The sequence below is a fragment of the Marmota monax genome, unplaced genomic scaffold (genome assembly GCF_021218885.2).
Source record: "Marmota monax isolate L192 unplaced genomic scaffold, Marmota_monax_Labrador192_F-V1.1 WCK01_AAM20220418_F8-fsc00077, whole genome shotgun sequence".
Classification (NCBI taxonomy): Eukaryota; Metazoa; Chordata; class Mammalia; order Rodentia; family Sciuridae; genus Marmota; species Marmota monax.
Genome location: NW_026694610.1, coordinates 2,607,415 through 2,631,129, shown reverse-complemented (window position 1 = coordinate 2,631,129; position 23,715 = coordinate 2,607,415). Strand labels below are relative to the sequence as shown.

The 23,715-nt window shown below is 36.6% G+C and overlaps 1 protein-coding gene across 1 annotated transcript in view; it reads right to left on the bottom strand.

Annotated features, from left to right (window-relative positions):
- The window catches only part of Ranbp3l (RAN binding protein 3 like), a 54,226-nt gene that overhangs the window by 8,624 nt on the left and 21,887 nt on the right, over positions 1-23,715 (bottom strand). The window contains exons 2-11 of the mRNA XM_046422265.2: positions 12,003-12,061; positions 11,063-11,102; positions 10,528-10,605; positions 9,636-9,710; positions 7,927-7,998; positions 7,431-7,573; positions 6,295-6,398; positions 4,597-4,678; positions 1,831-1,933; positions 1,403-1,533 (exon numbers count right to left, since the gene is read on the bottom strand). Of these exons, the coding sequence (XP_046278221.1) occupies positions 1,403-1,533; positions 1,831-1,933; positions 4,597-4,678; positions 6,295-6,398; positions 7,431-7,573; positions 7,927-7,998; positions 9,636-9,710; positions 10,528-10,605; positions 11,063-11,102; positions 12,003-12,061 (887 nt within the window). The remainder of the gene's footprint in view (positions 1-1,402; positions 1,534-1,830; positions 1,934-4,596; positions 4,679-6,294; positions 6,399-7,430; positions 7,574-7,926; positions 7,999-9,635; positions 9,711-10,527; positions 10,606-11,062; positions 11,103-12,002; positions 12,062-23,715) is intronic.

Here is a 23,715-nt window from a genome sequence, read left to right as displayed (position 1 = left end):
TATCTATTTGATCTTTTACCATAATAACCTTTGTTGATTACTTATACACCACCTTTTGAAATTTATCTGACTTTTAAAAACATGTAATTTTTAAATATAACTCCATAACAAAACCCCTTACAAAGTAAAAAAGAACCCCAACCCTTGTTCCCCATCTGACAATTTCCACCCCTGTAACTGGTAACCACTATGACATTTTGTTTATCCTTCCAGAAATATCTGTACATATATATGTGCCAATTCATATATTTGTTCTTCTCTTTTTTTTCTATAAATTGTAGATTACTACCCATACTTGCTGCTTTTCACTTCACATGTTTCTATATATACTAATTTTTACATTAATCTTAATATTATTTGAGTTACAGAATGACATTTGAAAGGATTCATGGAGCTACTAGCATGCTTAAAAATTTTCAAAGTCAGCATGAGAACTTGGAGAAATATGATGTGATACCATAAAATGCTTACTATAATTTAGTGATTATCAGTGGATCTTAAATACTCCTATGTATAAAAATCAGCTAGACAACCCTATTCAAAATATAGCACGTCAGGGCCTCACCCCTAGCAATTACTTCAATAAGAATGGAGTTAGTCTAATCCGAGGATTATGCTTTGAGATACACTTATTAGAATGAAAGTATCTGTAGGTCATGGAGGAAAGGAGAGACCTTGAGAGAAAAGCAGAAGGGGAAAGGCAAAGGGAAATCGCTGCCTCCTTGAAAAATGATGAAGTTGTGGTACCCTGAATACCACTCAACACTCAAATATGACACTTTCATACATCTATAAAACTCTTGATTTGTACACAAGTCTAACCTTCCTAAAAGGAAAAAAAAAAGTTTTACCTTAAACTGAAATTGTCTTCTTATGACCATTTAAAAACCTTCAGTGTAGGGGCTGGGGTTGTGGCTCAGGGGTAGAGCACTCACCTAGTATACGTGAGGCACTGGGTTCAATCCTCAGCACCACATAAAAATAAAACAAAGGTATTGTGTCCACCTACAACTAAAAAATAAATGTTTTTTTAAAAAAACCTTTCAGTGTAAGTAAGTAGAATTAATCAATCGTATGATAATAGCGCTGATCATAAAAACAGGCATGAAAAGTATAGAGGGAAAGTCTGATGTTATTTTGAGACCGGATCCCTGGCTGTCTTCTTTCTAAGGATCTACCCATTTGGGTAACAACCCATTTTTTCTGAAAATTATACATACAGATGTGGGAAGATAACAATATATTGGCTTGAGCTTTGGAAGCTTCTGACATTTATATTTAAACAATGTAGTCTTAATTAAAACTATATTTCTTTCAGCATTTTTTTAAATTGCCCTGCTGAGAGTAACTTTATTCCATATATGTAAGTGCTACCAGAAAGAGCAATACATGATATACAGACCTTTAACACATTATATTCTGCTTCCTCCCCTGTTATTATGTCGATTTTCTCCAGCAAGTATTTTCGAGATGGTTGGGAAGAGAAAGCAGCAGCAGATTCAATTAGGGATGCATTGTTAATAGAGTCTGTTCCTAAGAGAAAACATGAGGGGAAAACCACATAAAGGTCCCATTTCCTCTGTAGTGAAGGTTATTTGTTGCTCCTATTAATGCACATATCTCCTTATATTAAAAATAAAAAATCAAACTGCTTGAGTTTCTCCTTATTGACTCCCCCCTAGCATTAAGTCAAACATTTTCTAAAGCTTACGTGTTTTAATCTTTACCAAAAAAATTAAATATTGGATTATTGGTTTTTTAAAAATATATAGCTATTAAATAAGTGACATAGAAAACAGGAGACAAAGTAATTATATGTTGAATTCTTACTTGAATTTGGAGAGTTGATAGGGAGTTTCAGAATGGATTTGAATGTGTTTTGGTTGGCATTTGAATCATTTTCAAGTTGAGGCTGGGTTCGTTTTTGAGTTCCCTAGGTAGGTAAAAAGATGCATTATTTAATGTTATCCCTACATATTTGCAATTTACAAGTATATTAGCAGGTATCTTCTTACAAAAGATGTTTTTGTTGTTCTATTTCCCACACAATCCCAGCTGCTGTGTTTTGGTTCTAGTATTCCTGTTGGAGGAACCGGGAGCTCTACGCTATTGTTTCAGGCCTTAGTTCTGATCCTCAAAAAAACATAATCTAGTCACCACCAGCCTCCTTCAGACTGGATCTAGCCTCGGGAACAATGGGGAAAGTTCTAGTGGAGCCAAAAAAGATAGCAACTCCCAGGAAGTGCAACTATCCTCTATATTTCAAGGTAGTTCAGCATTCCCAGAAATTCACTCTTTTTTTTTTAATATTTCTTTAGTTGCAGTTGGACATGTATCTTCATTTATTTTTATATGAGGATTGAACCCAGTGCTTCACACATGTGAGGCAAGTGGTCTACCACTGAGCTACAGCCCCAGCCCCAGAAATTTACTCTTATTAGGTACTTAATTAAAAAAATAAAAATAAAAAAGTTGTTCAGAGACTCCACTAGATGTCTTAAAAAACAACTTTATAGAAACAATCAGAACTTTTCCTCTAACAATATTTGGCACAGTCACATTTGAGACTGCATATCTGGGGCTCTGTACATATGATTTAATCAAAGCCTGCATTTAAAAAGAACACCATGTAAAGCCCCCTGTAGAACAGGAAAAGTTGGAACGATGGTACTTAAGAGCTCACATTCGTATCTTTTCTTTTATGAACTCAAGATTCTTTCATATGATTTAATTGGACATCGAGATAGTTCCTTAAAATTGGTAGAGATTGGCATAACTTTTCATTTTTAAGAAAATGGAAACTCTGAGTATGAAAGTTTAATGATTCTCTTTAAAAATCATGTGGTCAGCCAACAAGCCAGGAGTGCATCCTGGCCCCCAAATCACAAAACCACAGGCTTTCGAGACTAATTAGAGGAAACCGACAGGACACATTATCTCTGTAGGTCCCATTATCCTTAGGACACTACTAAATGAAAGAGATATGAAGCTCAGGTCCTTTTATAAGTCAAATTTCAAATTCCCATAAGAATGTGCATAAGTGTTTTCTCAAAACAAACCTCTGTGGTTCCTACCGTTGTTTGTATAGATACCTGTCTGTCTCCTCTTACCAGATCCTAAGTCCCTCTGGGGGTACATGACTCTTTTGGCTTTACATAACCACTTGGACACTTTTCAAAGCTAGTTGTACATTAGAATCACTTGACACCTTGCCTCACCCACAGAGATGCTCACCTAACTGGTCTGGGGTGAGGCCCAGGTATAAGAAATCCTTTAAAAGCTCACCAGATGGTTCTAATATGCAGCCAAACTTGAGATTAATGCTTCATATACCTAGGAACTCAATCCATGACTGGTAAATTGAATTGAATGTTTAAGCTGATCCTGTGAAGATTAGAAGGCATCTTAATTGTGTCTGACAGCTCACAGAAGCTGTAACTAATCTAGTGTCAAACTTAGAAATAAATAATATGGAACAAATGTGCCTAAATATATCTCATGGAACTTCACCCTGGAGCTTGGTACATTCTGATTCAGATCCAAAGATGTGGGTCAGCAGCTCTAGGGCTGGTAGAGTTGACCTTCTTGGGAGTAACAGAAGGGTGTTTTTCAACTGAAAAGCTACTATACAACTATTAGACTTGAGGAGTAAACTGAGACAGGACTAGAATAATCAAGGTCTTAAAAATGAAAGATCTATGAAAGTCCTAAAAATCTTGGAATAGACTGGCATTGTGAGTTTGCCCTTTTAGTAATCTGAGCCTTTACACAAATTTTAAAGTCTCTGCAACTTCCTTAGGATTTTTGATGCAACCGGTGACCCTAAGACAGGCTCACTTCCCTAGGTCTGTTGCAAACTTGCTCCTGGTCTGGATGAAAGTGGGAAAAGGCATGAAGGTGTGAAGGGCCAGATGAAACCACAGGCACAGTTGCTCCACAGTCTCCACTTCACTGTACAATTCCGTACTGCAGATTATGCTGTCTTAGAAATCAGCTCTGTGGAGAGCCAAGCAGCAGCTGCTGCATGCAGGGGGACGTTCAGTATTAAATAAGGATGAAAGTATTAATAGTCAGGGATTTTCACTTTGTAACATATTCCCCTAGGCAAGGAAAGACTGATATTCCTCATACACCTATCAAAAATGTTGTAATAATGCTTTTTGATGTAAGAGCTTGAAGAGTAGAGTTGTGATTAACTAATAAGAATATACTGTAAAGTGATTTTTAAATGCATCTTGTTATAAAAATGCTATTAAAAACTATACCATTACCAGTTAAGCATATCTAGCTATTACAGATAATTCTGAGATTTCCTTGGGCACATTTGGTTTAATACAAGTCAAAGAACTGTTTAATATCTCACATCAGTAATAATGTTATAATTATGCAGTTCCCTTACTCTGTGGGTTCCTGTCTAGCATTCTAACTAGGACATGCTTCCCAAGAGAATCTTTTCAGTCAAAATAAGAAAATGTGCCTTTGAACCAGGAGATAAAAAGTATGCTCCAATTTAACATTACTTTTAATTAATTTGTCTTCAGAAATTTGAAGTGACATCTCTCTCTATGGTAATAGAAATATATACCAAATTCTTACCAAAACTCTCTCCACCATGTTTTCTCCAAAGACAAACTCTAAACTGCAGCTTTTAAAAGAACATTTTCCATTTGGTTGACATCTAAGAAAAATAAATAAATGTTTTCTCTTTTAAATATATGAATAAGAGCATTTTATGCCTTAGCCAGTAAAATACTCCAATGACTTAAAAAAATTATATAAAGCATAAATATTTCCCACTAACTTTTTTTATCTGAAGTTAATGAGAAATTACGGAAACATTGAGGTATGTACTTTTATATGTGGTTTTCAAAATATCCACCAGCTGTTACAGCATTGGTGCCCACCCATACAAACAATCTCGTGTTCTCCCTGCACTAGCTGAGAGATCAGCCAGGAGGGACCTTTTTGCTTTCCCTACCCTGTCTCTCCAATCTCTAATCTGCATTCTCTTCCCCAATGGCCAATGATGATTTTAGCAGAGATCATCAGGGCAAAAGCAAAGCTAATCTATCCTGTTCATTACACTTGAGCATGCATTGTTTTAATTTTTTAACCTCCCAGATTTTTTTTTCTTAAAGTTAAAAGTATTTTGCAGAAGCTGGGCAAGGTGATATACCCCTGTAATCCTAGGGATTTAGGAGGCTGAGGCAGGAGGATCACAAGTTCAAAGCCAGCCTCAGCAACTTGTCTCAAAATAAAAAAATAATAAAGGTCTGGGCATGTGGCTCAGTGGCTAAGTGCCCCGAGTTTAATCCTTAGTGCCCAAAATAAGAAAGTATTTTGCAGATGAGAAACTTGAAGACATGCAGCCCTCTCTTTGTAGGGAGATGTGTTCAGGGTTCTCTATTGCATCCCCAACCTGCACAGCAGACAATTGCTAGGACACCTGGATGGAGCAAGTGAGTCAATGTGTCACAGCTGATTTTAATGTTCTCTCTGATCCTTTGTCACCAGTACTGTTAAGAAACAACAGCTTTCCATTTTGTAGGTTTATACCACTTCCCTTTTTGTCTACACAGCTTATGCCAATAAATAATAGATAATGCCAAAAATAGTTAAAAAGAGGGAAAAGGAATGCCAGAGAAAGAGGAAGACTAATCTAATAACCAAATAATTAATTAATGCTTACTTAACTAAAATTTTAGTTATACCTTTTGAAACATTCTCACCCAACTCAAAGAGATAATTAAGACAATCCAATACTAAGATGATATTTAAATATCAGAGACATTTTTAAAACATTTTAATCTTGTGTTCTTATAAAATGTCCTTTTAAATGGAAATCTTGGTAATTTTCCATACACTGTGAGAAAATTTTTTTCTCATAAATGGTTATAAGGATAAAAGAAAGGAAGAATAAAACACTTCTTTTTTGTCATTACAATTTAGGCATATCCAATCCAAAAGCCTGAAATCCAAAATCCTCCAAGATCTGAAACTTTTTGAGCATCAATGTAACATCACAAGTAGAAAATTCTGGTGGACCACAGTGAACAAAATTACTTAGAATATTATATTAAAATGAATAAAATTACTTAGAATATTATATAAAATTGCCTCCCGGCTGTGTGTTCAAGGTGCATATGAAACATAAATAAATTTTATGTTTAGACGTGGATCTCTTCTCCAAGATATTTCAACTATTCCAGAATTTTAAAATATCGAAAATCTGAAGCAATCTTTATCTAGTTCCAAACATTTCAGATAAGGGATACTCAAACAACATTAACTTACCCTACTGATGTTGAACCTGAAAATTGCTGGTTAGTAGAAAGCGGAACTGAAATTCTGGCACTTGGTAAATTTTCACTTGAAAAATGGGGATTCCCCTCAGAAATCTGAAAGAAAAAATCTCCATCATCAAGTTTATTAGAATTGCCTTACTATTTAACAAAGTGATAGCTATGTCAAATATGTTGGAAGCTTACTAGCTTACTATGTCCACCTATTCCCTGAGATATACACACACACACACACACACATATATATAAACACATATATGTATATATATGCCATATATGTGTGTGTGTGTGTGTATAAAATCTCATTTACTCCTCACAGCAAGTGAATCTGTGTTCAGATGAGTAAACTGAGGTAAAGAACTTAAATAACTTGTCAACCCTCAATAGTTCCTCAGATGGCTGATGGAATAATTCTAATAGTCCAACTTCTTACTTTGTGTCTCCTTCCTCCTAAGTGTCTGTTTCTGCTGGAAGAAACAGCTAAACCTATGGGAGTGGAATATCTCCGAACCCATAAATGTATGACCTGAGCAAAAGGGGAATCTTCCTAGAGAAGCTTAGAGTGAGTGGCTCAGAAACTTTTAGTTTGAAGAGAGGAGAGAATTTTTATGTCTCCCAGCGCCACCCCCACCCCACCCAAACCCCACCCGCACTAATTACACTGTATAGGAAGTTCCCTACTCTTGCTATCCATGAAGATGGGTCTGGAGTGAACCCCTGATGTGACCTAAACTGACAAAGCCATACTACCTGTTGAACAGTTGGGGATGCAGTAAATTCCCCTTCCTTCTCTGATGACCAACTCTGGCCCCTTCCTACCTCACTACTTCTAGGATTCTCATATGGGCTCAATGCTCTGGAAGAAGACCTATGGTTTCCCACTGCCCAGTACTGTTTTACCACTTAGAGCAACCACAAGACTTGTTTCAGGGAATAACTCTCCAACCTAAGAGAATAAATTTAACAAGGTTACCAAGCACTTTTTTGCAGTCTATCCTGGTATTTTTTGGCAGCTACTTCAACAATAAAAGAAAACTCAGGCAGCCCCGGTTCTGGATGTGGGGGTCTCAAAACAACCATGGAGAAGGATGGGGCATTAAAGCCAGTCCTGCCAGAGAGAGTTCTTACCTTATGTTTCATATTTTCTTTAATTTTGCCGGATTCCAAGGCATTTTGCCCAAATGTTTGTCCTATTTTTTCACAGCTTTGAGCTTGATGAGGTGGCTGTAAAGTAGCAGGTCTTAGAACATGTTCAGAATGCTTTACAGGACCTTAAAAGAATAGAGGTAAAGGGTCAATATATTTTTAGTGAAATTCTCCTTTTTTCCATATTTTAAACTAACATAATGCTGTTTTCTAACATCATGATTAAATAAGGGACTAATAATAACTAATGAAAGTCAAAATAGCCAGTGAACTGCCTACTACTCACTCCATGCCTAGCTTTTGCCCCAAAAGCATTCATTTTGACCATGGGACCTGGATTACCAAATATTTTTATCCTTCATATGTTGTCTCTCTGCCTTACCTCCATACATCTCAAAAAACATACATATATATGCAAATGAAAATAAAGATGGTAAAATGTAAAATTGTTGAGGTTTTTGAAATTGAAGCTACATACCTTGTTCCGCACTTTTCACGTCAGCGTTCATTTGTACAAGACTTGATGTCATAAAAACATTGTTTTTCTTCACTGTAAGAAAAGATTAAAATAAATTAATTAAGATTAAAATTAAGAAAATTTTAAAATCAGTGTCAGAAGAGGTCATATAAAATTGGGGGTTTAAAAGCCTGGTCTGAATTGACCAGTAGGTGTCGCTATTGGCACTAACTGGCAGTGCCTCTTACTACAGGATAAGTTTTGCTACGTAATTTTGATTACCCTAAGAGATACAAATGAAAATTAGATAACTGACAGAAAAGGCAGTCTTATTTAGAATCATAAATTTGAGTACTGTGGAAATTTCTGCAGATTATAAAATCTGAATCAGTAATAAACACTGTGTGCATGAATATACAGCTTGTACAGAAGTTATAAACTGTTAGCAAACTCTCCCCTGACACTGATGAAGATAAAGTGAGAGACCAAGATGACCATTATCCTTATTTTTCTCTAAGTGTGTTGGTAGAGTAAGGCTGGCAGTGGCTGCAAGCTTAGAATTTCTATACATGTCTAAGGGAGGAAATCTCCTAATTGCAAATTGCAGAAACAGCAACTGTAGGGCATTTAATTAATAGAGATGACAAAAAATTGCTTCTTCAAGGTATTATAACATAAATGTTTAGATATAATTGCTTCTCTAATTCAAAGTTTAATGATTTTTTTGTGATCAACGGTGAAGAGGTCATATAAAATTTCACTATTTTTCTCATTTCCAACATCATCAATATTCTGCACAACATAAAATGGAATGTTGATTGCTGATATCTGTGCTGCCTTAGATGTTCTTTGTTTGCATGTGTGTGTGATTTTTTAAATGTAGTAGCTATGTACTTAAGGGATAACTTAAAGCTAGCCCTCTACTTTATTCACAAATACACTAAGATAGAACACTTTGCCTCTGAAATCAGGCCCCCTATTTCTCTTTAAAGTCTGTAGCTTGTCAGTTGGGCTTAGAAGAGGTCTGTTAAGCTTGTGTCTCTTCTGTGTGAGAAAGACTATTGCTCAGTCCTGTTTGGAATTATTAAAGAAGAATACAGATTCACTCCTTTGAACATTCTGTAGTTCCAGGGAACCGAGGGATTAGTTTAAAAAAAGGTGATTTTTTTTTTTTATTTCTTAGTGGCAAACTTGAAAAACTTGTTCAGTAGAAATAAAATCACACAAGAATGGATAGCATCATTTTAATGTGAAGAAAGCACCAATCATTTAAAAATATTTTTACTTAGTAAACTATTACAAATTTCAAGGAAAGAGAAGTAATGTTTTAATTACTGAAAAATCTGTAATGGAATCACAAATTAAATATTAGAATATGAACCTAAAGTATAATTGAATATTTTGAATTCCATATAAACTATGTAGATGGAGGATAATAAATAAAGGAAGTTGCTTTTATTTTATAGATCTGCCTTATATAAAATGATACTACCAGAAACATAAAGTTCTAAAGAACATCAAGTTCAAACTTTCTACCACAAATAAACACATACACTGGCTGGATTTGTGGAGTTAGGATTCATAGAGTATACTTCTATGCATACCTTGTGAAGGCCTCTATTTGATTTTGTTAGCATTTTATAATAGTTGAGAAAGAAACCTCATCATTAATAAGAATGATCTTGAAAAACCAGAGTGTCAGGCTTGAGGTTCTAGAAGCTCTTTATTACCTGGACCAGAAGGGGGGAAGGTTGGGAGGTCAGTGAAGGACGAAGATCTCAGGCGCTTCTGAGACAAGGTTGACACTAAAAGCAGATTGCAAAACTTGAGTCAATAAGGAAAAGAGGGGCGTTTTTCCTTGTTTTGTTTTTGATTTGGATTTTTGCTGTTTGGGAAACATTTTAGATGACCAATTCAGGAAATCTTCATATTTTATCAATAAAAAAAGAAAGCCTCTGGTGGGGATTATAAACTAATTTCCTTTCCCTTCAATAAATATTTATCGAGTGCTGACCATATGTAAGACACTATCAAGCATGAAGATGACCTCAGGGAACTCAAAGTGAGGAGACAGACCAACTGTATAGCAAGGCCCAAAGCAATAAGGCCGATTAAGAGGGGATCAGAGAAGTGCTTTGATATAGAAGACAGACAGACTAAGTCAATGATTTACTTAGAATAAGTGTGATAAAGTTCTTTTTAAAGGGTAGACATCCTTTTTTTTTTTAAAATAGGTGGTTACTTTCATAAGGGCCATTTTCCCTAATTGCAAAACTAACACATGGTCACTACAGAAATTTGGAAACACAGCAAAACACAAAGCCAGGGTGAAGATGGGGGATCAAATGACTTGCAATTCCATTACCTAAGATAACCACTGCTAACACTGTGTAGTTATGACCTTTTGGCATTTTTACCCCCAAAACTGAAAGAATTCTTAACACATGGATTGTGAGCCACTACACAATCCATGTTATAACTTGTTGTTTTCACATTAACAATACATTATAAACATTGCCCATTGGATAGACTTTTAACATTACCCTTTTGGAAAATTTCTTGTTAATTTCACATTCAGAATAAACATAGCCATGAATAGTTGACAGTCAATTTTATACCTACCTCCCTGGGACGGAGAATCTGCAGTACACAGAGTAAAAGATGAAGACCGTACACGCTTTCTTGAGAAACGATTACATTCTGCAAGAAATTCAATGGGAAGGGTAACTGCTTGCAAGAATAAATTATCCTCAAACTCTGATATGGGATGTTAAACAGAGTTTGATTAATATGTTTACTCCTAATGCCCAGTTTTAAATATTGGATTGATAGATTGGTGGTTATAAACCCATAAGCATATTATATTAGTAGAAAACAACTAGAAATGAGTAGTTTCAAGAGGAAGTTGTGTACCCATTCTGAGTCTCCACTGAAAAGGTTTTTGGTAGGCCAAGTTGCAGGCAATGAAGATCATGGGCTTTTGGTTGCTCACATCAATGTTCTCAGAACCTACATGAATCTTGCAAAACAAAGACCAATCTACAAGTATGTTTAAAAACAAGAAAGTATATTGTTTTATGAAGTCTGCCACATGCCAAAAGGCTTGTGCTTGCCTATTTTCCTTATTAATTTTGAAATACAGAATATGAATCATTACCAGGTTCTGCTGCTTCAAAGGGGGTGTCTTCCGCAGGTCTCTGAAAGGACACAAAGCTGCCAGTGAGAGCCCAGTATTTGCTGTTTTAGCATCAGATTTCTTGCCATTTTATAAGAATGCTCAGGATCCAGGGTTATTCAATCCACCACCCCACCACCTACCACACACACACCAGACAAAACAACTCACCTTTATTCACCAGGCTTGTAATCAGGAAAAACCCCACAAGTCTAGTACAGTGGTTTCAGATCTCAATGTCTACAGAATCCCTTGTGGGAATGTGTTTAAAATGCATATTTTTGAGGCACCCACTCTCAAGACTCTGAAATGGTTGATACTGGATAGGAATCCACTTTTTTCATAAAGGATTAGAGGTTGAACTTTTCTTTATTTTGTCTTGTGGGTGGTGCAGCAAATGCCTTGCATAGTAAGAATGAATACCAAGACAATAAAAACAAGCTAAAGTGAGATTGCTGCTAATCTTTTGTTTGTCTTTGAATTGGAATGATTTCAGTGTAATGCTCAAAAAGGCAGATAGAGTCCATAAGGACCCTTTTAAACAAACATCGCAGTTCAGAATTTATTTTATACCCAGTTTTAGACCAGGTCAGTGAGGACCCATGTCGAGCCTTAGTCCTCCGAATCTCTTTCAGTTCCTCCACTTTTCAAATCACTCCAAATAAACATTATTTTAGCAAAAGCAGCATCTTATCCACAGCTTCCAGACAAGGTACCCTGTTTCAGCTAAACTAATACCTATAAATCCTATAAATCCCAGTTATATGAATATTCTGGAAGCACTATTCTGCTACTGGGGAACATAGGATAAACCTGTGCAGCAATGATGTCTTAAGTTAATTGCTAGATTCTTGAAATACAATTTTCTTTGTCAAAGTAAAATAGAAGAAAACAAAGTAAAAACAAAAGTGTCTGATCTTACCTTGAAAGTTCTTTCTCCCTTTTCAAAAACAAATATTGGTTCAGCAATGACAGATTTTTCTGTCAAAGAAAAGGAATGGACAAGAAATCAAAGCATGCAATGACATTTTATTCGCCACTTAAAAAAGGTTTGGAGGAAAAAGAACAAAGTACATGTATAAAGGCATGGATTGGCATGAACATACTTTATATACAGAGATATGAAAAATTGTTCTCTATATGTGTAATAAGAATTGTAATGCATTCCACCGCTATTGTGTATTTATAAAAAGTAAAATAAAATCAATAAAAGATTAAAAAAAGATTTGGAGAATTTTTAAAATTTTGTATTTTCCTTGCCTTTGGGCAAATTCAAACTATTTTACTGTACATTTCATATTTATAAATAATTTAATAGTTAATTACAGAAATAATACTTAGGGAAAAATGAAGGTTGTATGTTTCCATAAGTAAAGAGATAAAACCATTAAAGAACATGATTTAAATGTTTATGGAAAACAGCATAGAATTGCCTGTGTTTAGAACTTCATTAGGACAAAGTGTCTAACATCTTTAAGAATAAAACGTTTCAACAGGTGAAAAATCTCTTCTGAGGAGAGTTCTTCTGCTTTTTCTTTTAAATTTGAGACAGGGTCTGGCTAAGTCTACTAGAGTTGGATCTTCAGGTGTAAATGATATAGCTATACTGCATTCCATCCTTAAAACGACCCAAAAATAATTCTTATTTCTTTTACTAGAGTCGTCATATAGTAAACTATACTTTCAGTATTTAAATTAAGGATTGGTCTTCCACTGTGCTATAAAGTACATAAAGTTTGTCTTCAACCCTGCCAGTCTTATTAATCTTTTGTATTTTCCCATCCTTTAGGTAAGACAATAGAAATTCTTTCATTCTAGGGTATAAGTGCATGATAACAGCTTTAAATATCAGCACTCCAGAATTCTTAGGAAACATTATCTGGGGTTAAAGCTCAGGCTCTGGAGTTAGTCACATTTCTGAATGTAAGTTAGATTGTTAATTGGCTATATACTTTGGGGAAATTGAGTCTGTTCCTGGCAACTTGGGTACCTTGAACAAAAATGAGGGTTCTAGGAGTATCTGCCCCAAGAGTTTATGTGAAGATTAAGTTTTTAGATATAATTACATTGAATTTTTAAAAAAGTCTTAAAGAAAGAATATTAAATATTTGGCTTACCACCAACCTCCATTCTAAAACACACACCTGATGTTGCTAACTGATGACATCACATTCTTAATGAGTCCCAAGATGACCTCAGAACTCTTCTCAGTAGGATAGCCATCACCTATACATTGCCTTGACATATATAAAGAAAGCTCTGAGAAATTTCAAGAAGCTACTAGACCAATTATATCTTTAAATGCAAAAAGAGCTCCTACTCCCTAAATCTTATCCTATAAGAGAGCATCAGAAACTCTGACAGACCACCCTTTGTGAATCTCCTGGGGCCACATGAACTTGGGTACATTTTTTCCAATGACATAAATAAAGTGCTCATTTTTTTCCCTCCCCTTGTGGTACCAGGTGCTTTACCACATCCCCATTTATTTTTTGCTTTTTAAATTTGGAACAGGGTCTTGCCAAATTGCTGAGAGTCTCAGCTAAAATGTTAAGACTGGCTACGAAATTACAATCTTCCTCCTCAGCCATCCAAGTCAATGGGATTACAGGTGTGTGCCATCATGCCCAGCAGGTTCCTAATGTAAACGCTTCCCATACTATCAGACCTCAGAACCCCAGCAAAAAATGCTCAATAACATCTGGGCATTCTCATAGGAAACTACAGTTTAATCCATTATTCTTTCTCATAGCAAGCTCCTTATCCAGCAAATACATTTGATTTAAACAAGAGATTCTTAGTGACTTTGAAAAGTTATCGTGTGTTTTATTTGTGTGTGTGTGTGTGTGTGTGAATGTGCAATATAAATTAGAATAAAAAAGTTGGGCTTTTATGAATTGGGTTTGGGACAGTCATCCTTCAAATAGCATGACTTGGCCTCAGCCTAGAAAAATAACATGCTGACTTTCCCTTCATTAAACACATGGCTAAAAATATGCAAAAGTAATCTTCAATAGCAGCTCATAGTTTGGATGATATATGGTAATATAAGAAGGCCACCAAAAATATTTATTGAGCATTTTTTTGTTTTTGTTTTCCCTAGTCTGGGTTATTGAACCCAGGGGTACTTTACTACTAAGCTACATCCCTGTTTCTTTTTATTTTTTTAAATTTGAAACAGGGTCTTGTTAAACTGCTAAATGTGCCTGCACTGATACATGATCTGATTGACAGTGTATTAATTTCACTGAAGCCACCTTCTCTCCTTGACGTTGCCCAGCACACTGGTTACAAAACAGATGATCTCCACTCTTCCTCTTCCGCTTTGATTCTCTCCCCTTCTCCAGAGTAATTCACATGGCTCCAAGGACAGTGTCCAAAGTAAGCATTTATTAAGTCTTTGGGAACATAGCAGACTTCTTACCTGTACCAGTAGCAGAATTTGAAAATACAAACATGGCTCTTAAAATCATGTTTTATTTGGCCTTTTTTTTCTTTCTAATAAGGTCATTAAAGCCATTTATTCAACAAATAGGCCTTGAGGAGTGAATATGTACAAACATTTTCAAGGTATTTTGAATGAAGCAGTAGAATAGAGATGTTGTCTCTGCCTCACAGGTCTCAAGCAGTGGAAACAGAACTAAGCCATGGCACGACAATTTAAATTCCACTGGGATAAAGCCTATAAAAGAGAGGTACCAGGTTCCCAGTGAGTGACCAACAGCAGAGCTGTCTGTTTGGGGAATCATGATCGGGTTCCCAGGAAAGGTGATATAAAGGCAAGTGTCGTCGTAGGGTAAGTACAGCTAGCCAGGAAGAGGCCAGCAAAGGGGCCATCCAAGCAGAGGGAGAAGCAAGAAGAACGTCTCTAAGGATGAATAGAACTTGGCAAATCCCAGTAATGACAGGAACCTGTGTGGCTGATACCCACAGAGGAGAGAGGGCAAATGCTACAACATGGGGCTGGAGATGAGGTGGGAGCTTTGTCAGGACTTGAAGTTCTGCCGTGGAGGTTTTCTTGTTTGTTTTTTGTTTTTAAGAAGAATGGGAATCTAGTAAGACAGAAGTTGCTCTGTTGTTGTTGTTCTCCTTCTTCTTCGATCATTCTGCTTACTGTGTGGAAAATGGATAAGAGGGGATGGGGCTGAGGGAAAGGAAATAAGCAATCTAATTATAAGGCTGCTCCACGTTCTAGAGGGGAGCGGATGTAGTGGTGCTTTGTTTCTTTGCTTAAAATCTTGCATCTGTAATTTTTTAAGGGAAAAGAAATGGCCAACTTCAGGCTACAAAAGCCTCGGTGTACTGTTTATCAATCCCAAAGAAAGAACTTTGAGGACCCAACAGAAAAGGCTTGGGTATTTTATTAGTCACACACTCCCTGGTGGCAGCAGGGAGACAACACGGAGGGCCACAGCATGCCTTCAAGCAGGGGGAAGGCCAGGATAGGTGGTTCCCCTCCACCATTTCCCTGTTATCACAGTCTTTGGAGTCCTTCTTATCCCATCAGGAAGAACAAGACTCCCTAGGTGCTGACTTGTCTTTATCCCAACAGAAATAACTAAAAGTTTAAAATACGGTCTTATTATAAGAATTAATAATAAAAGGATGGAAAGAAATACTTCAACACCTGAGGACTAATTTTTTTGTTTTGACTGTTTTAAGGTTCATGTAGCATTCAGTGAATCCCTATATTCGTTGCTGTTTTCTGAATACTTTATTAAGAGAAGATATTCACATGACCCACAAAAAATCACCTTGAGTACCTGGTAAAAGAAATCACATAAAGTGCTGTCTGTATGACTCAATCTTGGTTTACATGCTCCATAATGGAGGTACCTTGTGGGTCAAGTGCTTTCAGTCATCTTATTTAACATAATAATTTAAATCATTTTGTGGATCCAATCTGTTTTCTGCAACTTATAGATAAGAAGACCAAGTCTTCCTTAAGTGACTTGCTCAAAGTCATACCACTGGCAATGGCAAATCCTTTAATCAAACCCAGTCCTGCCTCCTCCAAAACTATTGGTCTTAAATTCAACATGTCGTACTGACTGTGTTAGTCAGATTTCTGTCGCTATAACAAAATACCTGAGATAATTAACTAAAGAGAAAAGGTTTATTTTGCCTTATGGTTTGGGAGGTTCTAGACCATGATTGATTGGCCTGTTGTTTTGGGCCTGTGGTGAGGCAGTAGACTATAGTGGAAAAGCATGGTGGAGCAAAGCCAGTCACCTCATTGCCAGGGAGCAAAAGAGAAAAAGGAGGGAGCTTGAGTACCACAGCTTCTCTTCAAGGGCCTGCTTCCAATCACTTAAAGACCTCCCTCTGGGCTCTACTTCTTAAAGATTCCACCATCTCTCAATAGCATCTCCTGAGGGAAAAATCTTCTAACACATGGCCTTTGGGGCATATTCAAGATCAAAACTACAGCATTGACATACATCATATCCAACACAGCTCTGCCAGAACAAGTCATATTCTAAATGTATAATATGCATCATGCCAAGGAAAAATAAGTATAAAATAGTAGCATATATACTTTTTCAACTTTGTCAGAGTTGATTGACACACAGGTACTTGCATTTCTTCCAGAAATCAGAACTCATACAATAATAAAGTACTTTTGGGAATGGGGACACTACAAAGACAAGGAAACACAATTAATAGCAACCAGACTTTGGAAGCTGAGGTGGAAGGCTAGGAGTTACTGATTTAGCAAACTAGAAAAGCTGAACTGCAAACTCAGGACAGCATTGGGCATGCCAGAGAGCAACCTGGTTTACCCCGACAAAAACACCAAAGCTCAGGAATCGGTACCACTCAGGGCTCTGGGAAGAAGGATGAAGTGTGGCTGAACATAGGAAGATGTTTTGTCTATTCAGCAGCAAAGCAGCTGTACCTCTCCTAACCTAGAAAAAGATAGGAAGGTTATTCCCTAGAAAATATAAAACATCAGCCTCAGATACAAACTAAAGTGGTGGTTCTATAATGAAAAGGGTGCAATTAGGTGAAAGTTTACCTGCCGTATTAGTTCCCTAATGTTGCTATAAACACATTTTCCCAAGTTTAGTGGTTGAAACCATACAATTAAATATGTTACAGTTCTGGATGTCAGACATCTAAAACGAGCTGGCAGGGCTGGGGACTCACCTCTCACCTTTGCCAGCTTCTAACGCTGCTCTTGTCCCTAGAAGTGTGGCCCACATCACTCCAACCTCTGCTTCTGCCTTGACCTCCTTCACTCTGACTCTTTGGCTTCCTTCTTTGTTTTTCAACAACGCTTATCCTTGCCCTGGGCCCACCCAAATAATCTAAAAGAATCTTCCCATCTCAAGATATTTAACTTAATCACATCCATAAGCTTTTGTTTGCCATGGAAGGGCACATTTTCACAGGTTTGGGAGTTTAGCATGAGGACTCATAAAGGAGACATCATTCTGTCCGTGATGTATGCAGAATGTGCAGCCCTGATTCTTCTCAGCTCACAGAATGCTGGCAGCCAGGTCTATTTCCTCTAAGCAGGGAACTGGAAGATTTCCTAAAGCTATTGACAAAAAGGTTCCCCAAGGAATGGTCCAGCCAGATATTGAGTCCCCGTTTCAGATACACACAGCTGCCAGACAGCTTTTCAGTGCCCCTCTCTTAAATACAAGCAGGTTGTCAAGAACAACTAGACATAGGACACGGGATTAAAGAACCAAACAGGATAAGAGTAAATTGAATGAAAAAGACTACGTAGGATTTTACACATGTAAATACAGATATATCATGAGTACTCTCACAAATATTTAATAGCCATGACGTAAACACAGAGCTCTATTTTTTAAAAAGAGAGTAAGAATAAGCCCTTAGAAATTATATTTAACAATAGAATAGTAAATTCCACAAAAGAATCAATATTGATCAAAACAATTAATAGAAGATTTAAAAAATAAAGTTAAATAAATATCACAAAAAGCAGAGCAAATGAATGGAAATAGAAAATAGAATAAAGATATGAGAAAACCCAGATAGTCAGCTCAAGAGTCACTTAAACACCTGCCTAATAGGAGCTGTAGGAAAAAGAATATAGAAAACAGAGGGAATGAAATTATCAACAAGTAGATCATTAAAATTCCCCCAGTTGAAGGGCATAAGTTTCTAGATTGTAAGAGCCCATTCAGTGATGAGGACGCGAAAATGAACCACATCAATGCATATTATGAAATCCTAGAACACTGTGGACGATGAAAAGGTCCTAATGGCATCCAGAAGGGAATAAAATAGGTCACATATACATGGGCCAGGAATCAGAATGGCTTTAGGTTTCTCAACAACACTGGGAATAGAAATCAAAGGGACAATGTTTTCAGCACTCTGAGGGGAAATGATTTCCACCCTAAAATTATATACTAATATTAACTGTTAAGTGTGATGATGTGATAAAAACATTTCCAGACTTCAAGGTCTCAACATATGTCCCTCACACCTACCCATTGTCAGGATCCTTCTGGAGAAGGTGCTCTACTGAAAGAGCTGGCAGACTAAGGATCCCAGAAACAGGAGACACCACTCAAGGGAGATGAAGGCAGTCTCCCTGGTGACAGTGAGGGAATGTCCCAGAATGACAGCAGTATACCAAACATAGGCAACCAGGCCAGAAAGGGGGAGACTTCAAGATAGAAACCTTCAAGAAGAAGGGATAAAACTAGTTGCATATCTCAAGTGATTGAATATTTTGAAAGGATATTTAGGAAACTGGAGGAAAATTTGGGGATTGACTGGTGATATGTAAATGAAGGACTAAGAAAACAACAAAAAATATGATACAACTATAAACTCCAGAGAAAACAAAAAGTTGGGCAAGAAAGGAAAAGTAATTGTAATACATTACGAGACTCAGTTACATAGCGTCCACATAGTCACAACAGTGTCAATATGAAATACTGACCTGGGGATCAAACTTAGAGCAATTTTGAGAAGATGGGGAAGTCGAAGGTATGCATGTGTGTGGTAGCAGTGGTAGTGATCGCAGGGTCCAGTCAAATCTATAAAAGGGGGTCAAATTTCTTCATAGTAATGAATCAAGAATGCCTAGACATAAGATAAACAGCCTATATGCATGATATTTGGAGATGCAGAGATAAATATCTAAAGAAATAGCTATGAGGGTTGAATGCTCTTGAGTCTAGAGATCAAGAAAAGTGAAAGTAAGGGGCTAGGATTGTGGCTCAGCAGTAGAGCACTCGCCTAGTAGGGGCGGGACCTGGCTTCCATCCTCAGCACCACATAAAAATAAAGGCATTGTGTTGTGTCCATCTACACCTAAAAAATAAATAAATATATAAAAAAAGAAAAGTGAAAGTAAAGAAAAGGACAAGAAGATTGCTATTTTTCCAAAAAAAAAAGTCGTATAGAATCATTTTTATTTCTTAAACCACATGTATATGCAAAAAATTTGAAAACTAAAATCAAAATTTGAAAATATTCCTTTTCTATCATAATGTCAGATGTCCATAATTAGAGGACAAATCTCATGCTCTCTGCCGAGGATAGACCTCTTACTGAGTTATACTATCTAGCAAGCATCTATTACCTTATTTCTTAGGTTTTACTTTTCTTTGCATTAAAATACATGGAAATAAAGGCGTGAGCAAGATGGAATCGTTGAATTTAGAAAGCAATTGCTACTGGCTCAGAATAATTGTAGATCTGCTCTTTTATAATGCCATCTAAACCCTGGGAAAGCATGTTGTGTTCTGGCTTTCATCTTCACTCAAAACATTCAATCAAATCACTACATAAGAATTTAGCTGAATATTATGCATATATGTAATAGTTTTGTTTTTCTGGATTCCCAGGTGTCATCCCAGTCAGTGCTCTTAGTAAATATGAACTTATTTTTCCCACTTTTAATATGTACCACAATCCCCCCTTCCAAATTTCAGGTGGATAGTAAGATGTTGTTCCTACCCTTTATTTCTATATTTTGATTGCCACTAAGTCTCTGATGAAACTATTTCAACTAAGAAAGTAATTGGAGGATTTTGTTTACGAATTATTGCAGAAGAGGGGGTTTGCAAAGATCTAGTGAACTAAAAGAAGATCCCAAAACCTGAAGAAGACATTAAGAGTGGAGTACCTGTGGCCCAGAGTCCCAGTGGACAGGGAGACAGGCAACTTTGAAAACTCCCCAAACTATCTGCTACACAGCTTCTCCCACTCTGAGAATGGCAGACATTGTATTGCTGCTTGGTAGTTTAGGGAAGATGGAAACGAAGGTATCCACCCTAGATAGAACCGTGGTATTCAAGCCAGCGCTCAAAAAAGGTTATGGAAAAAGTCTTTGTAGAAAAAGGATGGCAGTAATTCCTATCTAATGGGCCACTTGTAACTTCTACCAAGACTGGAAATGATCCACTTGGACTATATCCCTGGTAGCTCTGCACATTCCTTTCCCTTTCTTCTTGGACCTTTCCACATGTCTCTGCCACATCCTCTTCTCTAATTTCTTCTTGGGTGCTGTCACGCTCTATTCCCCAATACTTTTTCCTAGGTCCGTGTCTTCTTCAACCTCTGTCGCTTGCATCTGGCTTTCTGGATGGTCAAAGCAAAGCTTTGAGGAGCTTTTAAGTAAGATAGTCCTAGAGCTGTGTTTTAATAAAACTACTCCAGTCTTAGCTTTTTAATTTCTCTTTCTGAATGTATTTTTAAAGGGTTGTTATGAAGATTAAAGCAATGGAAGCATGTGAGCGCAGCTTTCTCTTCAATCCTTTTTGGAGCAAAGCAGACTACTTATATACATATATTATATATATCTCGCTATCTCCCACATATGCACTTATCTCCCTACATATCCAGATGTGGCATCTCTATACATAATACACATCCAGAAGCACAAAGCAATATGTCAGGCTACAGGGTGCACAGAAGACACTCAGTAAACTTGGATGCCTTTCCCTTGTGCCCTCTAGTCCTGTGTTGTGTGCCCTCACCCAGCTCTGGTGGAAATACCTCATTGTTCCTCAAGTCTTTCTTTTACTTTTCACTCACTACCTCATTCTTACCCCTAGTTTCCTCTTCATTTCTCCCTTTTGTTCCCCTACCTTTCTTACTTTTTTTTATTTTTTATTTTTTTTAATTTTTATTATTGGTTGTTCAAAACATTACATAGTTCTTGACATATTATATTTCATACATTTGAATCTGTATACGGGGTAAAAATGGGAGTTCATAACCCACTTTTTTTATTTTTTAATATTAGGAAATTTCTTAACTCAGGCAGTGGCCCATAAGTAGTCTTAGAAAGCCTTGCTTCTCAAAGTGTGGTCCGGACAGACAGCAGCACCGATGGGGAATTTGTTAGAGATGCAGAATCTCAGGCTCTGCCCCGGCCTTCTGAGTCAGAATATGCACTCTACAAATTCCCTGGGTGAGTTAGGGACGTATAAATATTTTTGAAGGAGTCCTCAAATACATACCCAGGTTTCTGTCAAGTGAGATCAAATCCAGAAAGACAGTAGTGGAGACTAGTGGGGTTATTTACTAACCCTAAACCTGGAGGATGTTCTGAGTAACCTGGCAGAAATAGAAACTGACTCTAGTGTTCCCAAATAGAAAATAATTTCTATTCAAACCATATACTATGACTATTATAATTTAATGTAAGATAAAGCCAAAGGCTACTCTGATGACTTAAAAAGAAATCCCTACAGTAAGGATATTAAAATATCTGTATTGATATTGAAATTAACCATTCAGATTTTCCACTTGAAGTCATGAATGATTTCCTCTCAGATGCAAAAGTTTGTTTTCTGTTGTAATAATATGCCTGAAATCTGGCTTTTTAAGTGAAAAAAAAAAGAAAATGCCACTGTGTGAGATTATTAAATGTTAATTACAATGTTTTTGCAAAGCAAAAATTTAACCTGGAAGCATAAATTACATCAAAAGCATTTGTCATAGTTCTAAGATTCTTCAACAAGAATTTGAAACATCTGAATTCTTAAATGTGAAAAATGACATTATCTGTAGGGAAAAAAATAGACAAATCATAGGATGTGCTCTCAATCTTTGTATGGAACCCAGGGAAGAAGAAAAACAGAGGGTTTGCATCACAATCTTGATTTTTTTTTTTTTAAAGAACAAACAAAAGCCCAAAGCTATATTAAAATCTGCTAAAGGTGTTTGGACAAAGGACAAAGTGTAGCCCCAGGAGAAAAAGGGACCTGTGCCAATTCACAAAAGAATCACAAGCACAAGGTATTCTCTACTTATTTCTAGCCATATATGGGGAGTCCTATAAAAATGCAAAAGGATTGTAATAAACAACAAATTACCCATAAAACTATTTTTTAAAAAAATATGTCTTTACAGAGGTGGTGTTGGGACCATAGGGTGACATTCTTAATTGTGATGGGACTCTCTGGGTTCTATTTTATGAGATACTTTGTACTGACTTGAAGGTAAAATAATCAGGATCCCAGGGGGCAGTTTACACAGCAAGTTTCCAGGTACACTCAAAGCACTAGCTCTGTTTAAGACCCCATATGAATGGACCTCCTGCAATGACCGCAGCCGGCTCCCCCCTGCTGAAGCTCAGACCAATTTCATGTACTGTCAATAACAGCTATTTGTTAAAAAAAAAAAAAAAAAGCCATAGACATATAGGAAATAAAAGGGGGAAGCCCTTATTTCTTTTCATCAAATTCTGAAGTTTTAAAAAATGCTTTAAGTATTTATTGGAAGTGAAGTTATAAAGTGCCAACTTTAAGAAATCGACCATTTCTTAGTTTGGATTCATTTATGAGAAGCACACACTAGAGGAAAACAGAATCAACATGAGAATAAAGTGAGGAAAATAGCTACTCTTCTTGTCAATCCCAAGTTGATGAAGAAAGCATTCATTTCAGAATGGGAATCATCTCACAAGAGGAAGTTAGAAAGGACAGAAGGAACTCTCAGTCCCACTGGCCAGACCTTTGTCTGATCCATCCCATTTCCCCAACTTACCTTCTGCTGATAATCATCAAGAGATCCATTCATGTAAGTTCCAAAGACTCAACTTTTTCCTTACTGATTTGTGCATTGGTCTAGATCTAGACAGAGACCAATTTTGAAAAACCAAGGCACAGAGTTAAGAAAATATCTAATGTGCTCAAGAACAAGAAACCTCAGAGGCCATGTTAAACACATGCTGTTTTGCCATTCTGGAAATAGAACCAACTCCTGAAAGTTCTATTGAATGACTTCTCACCCCCATCTTGACTCCAAACTGCACTGCCTCATTTATAATCCAGTCAGACATGGTAGAAGGCTATAGCCTGGTTCTTAATTTCATTTTCATTGTAGAACCTTGAGGTTGCAGCAGTAACAATTCAATTGAAGAAAAATTATTCTCATTTCTTAAAGTCATTTCCTTCACTAATGTCTTTATAGAGGTTTACGGGTTCTTAAATCCAAAGAATTTTAATTATATCATTCCATACAGAATATCTGGCAGAAGTACCCTGTCAAATACCATAATGTCAGAAGAAATTGGCTTTATAATTTTTGAGAATATTCTGTAATTGATCCCCAAAGACATAGTCATTGTGTGCATGTGCTCAGTATTGAGAGTGATCAGGACTAGAATGATTTCATGAGACCTTCTTTGT